General features: G+C 40.5%; 1 protein-coding gene across 1 annotated transcript in view; it reads right to left on the bottom strand.

Annotated features, from left to right (window-relative positions):
* Positions 1 to 6,231, bottom strand: part of RPS6KA6 (ribosomal protein S6 kinase, 90kDa, polypeptide 6) — a 142,356-nt gene extending 136,125 nt beyond the window's left edge. Inside the window, 3 exon segments of the mRNA XM_012642678.1 lie at positions 4,377 to 4,486; positions 5,693 to 5,858; positions 6,121 to 6,231. Coding sequence (XP_012498132.1) covers positions 4,377 to 4,486; positions 5,693 to 5,858; positions 6,121 to 6,231 — 387 coding nt within the window.
* Between the last annotated feature and the right edge of the window lie 446 nt (positions 6,232 to 6,677).

Below are 6,677 nucleotides of genomic sequence, written 5' to 3'. Positions count from 1 at the left end.
AAAAGCCAGATTAAGTTTAGCTCTAAATCTCTCTCCCATCCAACTCTTTTACCAGCAAAAACCAAGCAAACATACAAAAACAAAAGAAAATACACAAAGAAAAAAAACTATCAGCAAGAACAGTAAATAATCCTTGGAAATAACATAAACGGGTAAATATTACATAGCAAATTCTAACAAAGTATAAAAGGTTTACCTCAAGATTCCACATGCTTACCAAATCATCAGAACTTCTGCTAAATACAATGACAGCATCCACCAAAAAAGAAACTACAGAAGAAGGAAAAAATCTTGTATTTCTTCATCAAAATTATAGATGAGAGAGATTATGAGAAGGTGAGTATTGAAACAATATATGGCCCAATAAAGCAACTATACCATTGGTAGGCCTTATCATGGAACAGCAAGGTAACGATTCACTCTCTTGATCAACTAATCAAGATAGAGAAATACCAAGCCCTGCCCTGAAAGAACTGACCTGCACATTTCTAAACTAGACTGGTTTAACACATTGACTGCCACACTAGCAACATTTTTTTTTCCCCTTGGGGCCACAGTGTTTTATTACAAAAATAGAATAAAAACTTTGAAAACAAAACGATCCTTTCCAATTTAATGAAAAATTTGTTATTTTTATTGTTTTCTGTGTTTTTTTCAATAAAAAGTAATATAAAAACTTGAAAATTAGTAATGTAAAAAGTAATGTGAAAACTTGAAAAATAGTTCATAAGGGTAAAGTGTTTTTCTTGACTTGTTAGTCTTAAGTGTAATTTAAAGGTAAATATAAATAGAAAAACAAAATTTATTGACTATTCCTTTAATCCATATTTTTATAATTAAATTGTCAATATTAATTGTAACAATAAGAACATCAACAAGTAAGATTTTCACAAATCAATTGCAGAGTTTTACCCAGGTTTTGCTTCACAAGGCCCAGGGCTCAAAACTAGAGTCAGTTAACTACAACTCACATGGTAGTTAATGTTTTAAAGAAAGATAGACTTGGAGAAACTGAGAAGGCATCTGTGCCAGGAAGGGGCCGGCCCTTCTGATCCCTCCGCCCATGTATATCCCAAATAAACTTGGTGAAAGCGTACAAGAAATAAAGGTCTTTTTCCCACATTCGAGAAACAAGCACTGGTCACTATTTTCAGAACAGCCCTCCATACCCAGGGGCTGATGACTATTTAATGGTGGTGAAACAAGAATTATAGGCCTAAGGTCCATTTAAAAGCATGAAAAACTTTTGAGCTAGTAATAAGTGCATTCAACTTTGGTAGTAAAGATTTTAAGCATTTCAAGCATGGCCATAAATTTTTAGAGTGGTCTGCTTTGTTCAAGACAATATTAGAAAGGGGAAAGTTCATTTTAGCTTTCTATCTCCCTATGCTGCAAAGATCTGTTTATCTTTGTATCCACTGAGTAGGTAGTATAGAGACTTACATTGGCAGGTGTGCATTAAATGTTTGTTAAATTGAATTAATTCCTACCACAATGCTCATCTCAGTTGTTTATTTTTACCCCTTACTCCTCAATATCCAATCAGTTACCAAATTCTAACTATTCTACTTCTGCCAGGTCTCTCACATCAGGCATCTCTTTCTTCCCCTTCTGTCCTAGCTCAAACATCTCACTATTTCCACTAATACAACAGTCTCCTATCTGATATTCCCTACCTTCAGTATCTCCCCCACTCCAATTCATCCTATACACTACTATCAGTTATTTTTCAAAACACAAATCTGATAAAGTCATTCATGTCATCAAAAACCTTCAGCAGCTCCCATTTATAAAATAAAATTGAACCTTTAAAATGGCTTTAAAAGTCCCACACGAACTGGGCCTAGCCTATCTTTAATACATTCCTTATTTTATCTCATACCATATCCCTGCTCCCACACCACAGATTTATATCATAGCAGTATCAGATTCCTCCTTCTTTCAGAACACCTTCATACCTTTGTTTATGTTGTCCCCACCAACCTGAAATATACCCCTGTCATCTCTTTCTGTGAAAATATTGCCACTCTCTAATGCCCTGCTCAAATTCCCCCTCCTTTGCAAAGCCATACCAGATCCATCCCTAAACCATCATCATCACCACATTACTGATGGTCTTGTGTTTTATAATAATAATTTCCACACATGCCTGTCTTAAAACTGTGGAAGTAGGGTGGGATTCTGTGGTATATTTTTAGGCATTTCACATTACAGCACTATGTGCTACACTGCCTTGTACTCTCAATAAATACTTGATGGACTGAACCAATTCCTACCATCATAAGAGTTCGGAATAGAAAAAAAAAAAACAACAAAATTAAATGTCAACAAAACACCTCATTAGCCTGATATAATAAATGAATTACTTGTGTCTTCTTATCCTTCAAAGTATTTCTAAATATAACCCCATATTTTAACCTTGAATCACCCTGTGATTACAAATGTGCAGAGTGAGAGCTCCACTATACTTAGATGAAATGGTCAGATCTAGGAAGGAGGTATTAAGAAACACTGCTCATAATAGGGAAAGCTTGGGCTATGGTTGTGGCTATCTATTATAAATCCCAAGGTTTTAATATAGTGATAATAATTCAAACTTTAAGGGCAGGGAAAAAGGCATGATGACGACTATGGGAAAAGAGAAGAAACTATTGTGTACCAGAGATCTACTATGTGAAAAGCACCTTGCTAAGTTTATCAAACCCAGCGCTTTGTTTTCTTTACATAATAACATTTGATGATGGTTTTTCTCCCATTTACAGATAAAGAAACTGAGGCTCAGAAATTTTAGGTAACATGCATTGGGTCACACAGCTAGTATGAGGTGGAGGTAGGATTGGAAACCAGATTTATGTGCCTCCAAAGCTCATGTGCTTTCCTCTATTACTACAGGGTATCACAAAAACTATTAAAACTAATGGTTTTTCCCAATCTGGATGTATTTGTCATCCTGGTTAATTTTTTTTAAGTCTGTGGCTTTAATCCCAAACTGATTTTACCAGTGAATTGCATTACTCTCAAAAAACTAACTAGCTTAGCCAGGCATCGTGGCAAGTGCCTGTAGTCCCAACTACTCAATGGGCTGAAGCAGGAGGATGACTTCAGCCCAAGAGTTTGAGGCCAACCTGGGCAGCATAGCAAGACCCTGTCTCAAGGGGGAAAAAAACTGACTTGCTTAAACAAAAGTAGCACTAAGGAAATTACGCAAAAAAACCAGAGTTTTAATATGATATGCAATTTGAAAACTATATAATCAACTCCCCCATTAGGAAGTACGCACTCCCTGACCAAAATAAATAAATAAATAAATAAACTGTAATGTTCATGGCACTAACTTGTGAAAAGTTTATATTACTCGAACAGGCTGGTCATTATGACCAATACTCATGCCCAGAATGACGAACACTCATGCCACCTTAAGTAATGCCTCTTACCTGATCCTGACAGAATCCAGGCAAGATGGAAGATTGTGGCTGCCAGAGGGGCGATACCCTTTGAAGTTCCTATTCCCAATAGACCTAATTGAGACAGTCCCTGCAAGAGCTCTCACAACCAGAGTTTCCTGCTTACACTATTTCCCCTCTTTCAAAAACTCTCTTACCAGGAGCCAAAAGAGCCCAAGTTTCCCTTTTTCAGGCTCATTTTCCACCTCTCACTGAAACCAAGCTATTTTTTGGTTGAAACCTCAACACATTTTACCACAGAACAATTTCACAAACAGTAGTTAGGCTCTTCATCATTACGCCTTGCTATTGTGTACTAAGCTAAAAATGTAACTACTCTTAATAAGTTTTTCCCATGGGAGAACATGTTAAGCGTTTCAAACAACCAACTCACACACTTCTGAACAATAATTCAAAGGTTAACAACTACCCATGCAAGCAAGACAGGTAAAAGATACAAGAGACTCCAAAATATATGGTAGTGTCTATAATCTTTAATCTTACCAGGATTAACACACACATAAATTGACAGAAATTATCTGCTTTGACATTAAAGTTAACAGATTCTTACCTAATTTTTAAGGATTCCAGCACATTTTAAAAATATATATTCTACAATGAAAACACTCTTAGTCATAAAAACTATCACAATTGAGGGTTGTAAAGCTCATACTCAAAGTTAACATTTTTAAAGCCAACATCAACAAACAGGTAATTAAAATTAATATAAATTCTCAAAAGTAAAATTGTTTCCTTCTTATCAAAATAATATAATTAAAACAAAACTTTTCTAAGTACTAAGGTGGGTCTGTTCAAATGTAACATTTAGTTTTCACCTAGAATATTTTTAATTAAGTCACTTGCAGGGTTAAATCTAACCAATCATAACTGTTTTAGAGAAAGAAGGCAGAAATACTATCTTCACCACATTACCTTCACCTTTCGTTTTACTTCATAGGGATTAACAATTTCCACTCGAGTATTTTTCCAAATTGCTGAGGTAGAGAGACCCATTGTTAAATCTCTACAATACCTAAAACATACTGCAAACAATAAAAAAAAAACCATATGTGGTAATTACAATTTAAAACATACTGCATTCAAAGTTAACAAAATAATAAAATTGTAGGCATGCGAAAGGCTTCCCACCTCCCATCCCATCCTTATATCAAAGCATTTAACTGTTTTTATAAACTAAACACCTGTGACTGTAAGTCAATAGATTACATACATGAATAAAAGAAAATTCCTGTCCCCTTCAATAGACTTGCTAGAAAATTCATGCAAGCAGTTAGCATTCCCACATTTCAAGAAGAAATTAACTTCTCCTCATTTACCCCATTCATAAGAGATGTAGAATATTAAAACATATTTCAGAATTTGCTAAATTTACTAATAAAATATTCCTATAAGTGTAGAGGGTTCAACTTTAGGGTACTTCTGAATTTATTTCCACTTCATTTCTTGTTACATGTTATTCTAGCATGTAATCTTAACAACAGCTTAGTTGAAAAATGTTAAAAGAAAGAAAAAAGAACAAGGTAATCATACAACAGTCCAAGCGTATTCTTAAAGGATGGAGCAATTACTTGAACACAAAGTTGCACCCTTGATATGTTGAGGATTGTGAGTCTTACCTCAAAATATCCTACTGTGAATCAATTTGACATTCACCAATTATTTTTAGGAGGTGTATGGTGGCCTCTACTGGAGTAGTACGCAGTCGATTATGTTATCACAAAAGGATCCGACTTTCTATCACAAAAGACACGTTTTTGTTTTTAAATGCTGCCCGGTTTTTTTTTAACAACAACAATAAAAACAAAGTACCTGTACACATCTAAGTTTTCATAGCACAGCTGCCCAAAGCCCAGCCAGAATAGTTTCAGAAGTAAGAAGAGTGGGAAGAGAGGAGAACCAATATATTTTGGTTGAACCTCGCTAAGTCTTACCAAAGATTCGTCTTGTAAGGGCTGGGGTTTACTTTGCGTCCTCTTTTACCGGCCAACGGGGCGGGGACAGTGGTTGGGAAAAGGAGAAGGGGCGGAGGCAAAGGGCAGTAGAATGAAGGGGACGGGAGAAGAGGCAGCAGAACATCACCTGAAGCCTGGCGACTGGAGATAAGTCGCCAGTTCAAGTCGACTTGAGCATTACAAATAATTCTAACAAGCCACAGAGAATCAAGAAAGCTAATTTACCAGGGAATACTCAACCCTAATATGCAAATGTCCCCAGAGTTACTTAGTCACCTTGCTGTGGTTTTTGTTGCGCTGGGTTCCTATAGCGCCTGGGGCTCGACAGCGAGCTGGAGTCCGCAGCTGTCCCCCAAAGTGTTCCCAGCGAGCAAACCGGCCGCAGCGGAGAAAGAGGGATGCGCGGAGTCAGGGGCGGCACCCCGCGCGTCCCCCAGTCCCACTTCGGGTCAAAAAGTGAAGAAACTTAAGTCACAACAACTCCAGCGTGCCCGCGAGGCAGGCGCTCCGCCCAAGGCCGAGCTCGGGCCCCAGCTGCACTTATTCCGCACGCCCGAGCCCGCCGTCTCGTCCCCGCCCGCTCCCCAGCGAAAACGCAGTTGAAGCAGCCTCTAGGCGGCTTGCCCTGGAGCCCCGCTCCCCAGCCCCACACCCCTTCTCTCTCGGCCCCCGGGCAGGGTCCTGAGGGGAAGGAGGGGGATTGCCCCAGCCCGTTCGGCCACCACACTAACCTCGCCGCTGCTCGCGCCGCCGCCGTCGCGGAACACCTCCATTTCTTGGTCCCAGGGCTCGTCCTGAGGAGCGAACGGTAGCATCGCCCCTTCAGGAGCACTCGAATAGGAGCTGTCGACCGGCGCGGCGGTGCATCCCGTCTATTGAATTGGCCCGCCGCCGCTATGACCCCCGCAGCCCCTCCTCAGCGACCGCTGTCCTCGCCGCGGGGTCCCTCAGAGGCTGGGAGCCGGGGGTCGCCGCCGCCGCCGCCGCGGAAGGCTGCTGCTTCCCATAGAGAAGACAACTCTGTGCTGCCTCTCTGAGAGTTGCCGCTCAGCTCGCGCTCAGCAGTGCCGCTGCCGCCGCGACGGCCGCTCAGCAGTGACTCCCCCCCACCCCGCTTCTTCGGGCCCCCTCCCCGCCCCCAACTCTGTCAATATGGCGGCAGCAGCGGAGTTACCTGTGCGGCGCCCGGAACCCCCTACGGCGGCAGCACAACAGCGTCACCCAAACGTCAATGGAGATTCCCCACCCTGGGATGAACGGG

This window comes from Propithecus coquereli, unplaced genomic scaffold (genome assembly GCF_000956105.1).
Source record: "Propithecus coquereli isolate 6110/MARCELLA unplaced genomic scaffold, Pcoq_1.0 Scaffold182, whole genome shotgun sequence".
Lineage (NCBI taxonomy): Eukaryota > Metazoa > Chordata > Mammalia > Primates > Indriidae > Propithecus > Propithecus coquereli.
This window is presented reverse-complemented; position numbering and strand designations above follow the sequence as displayed.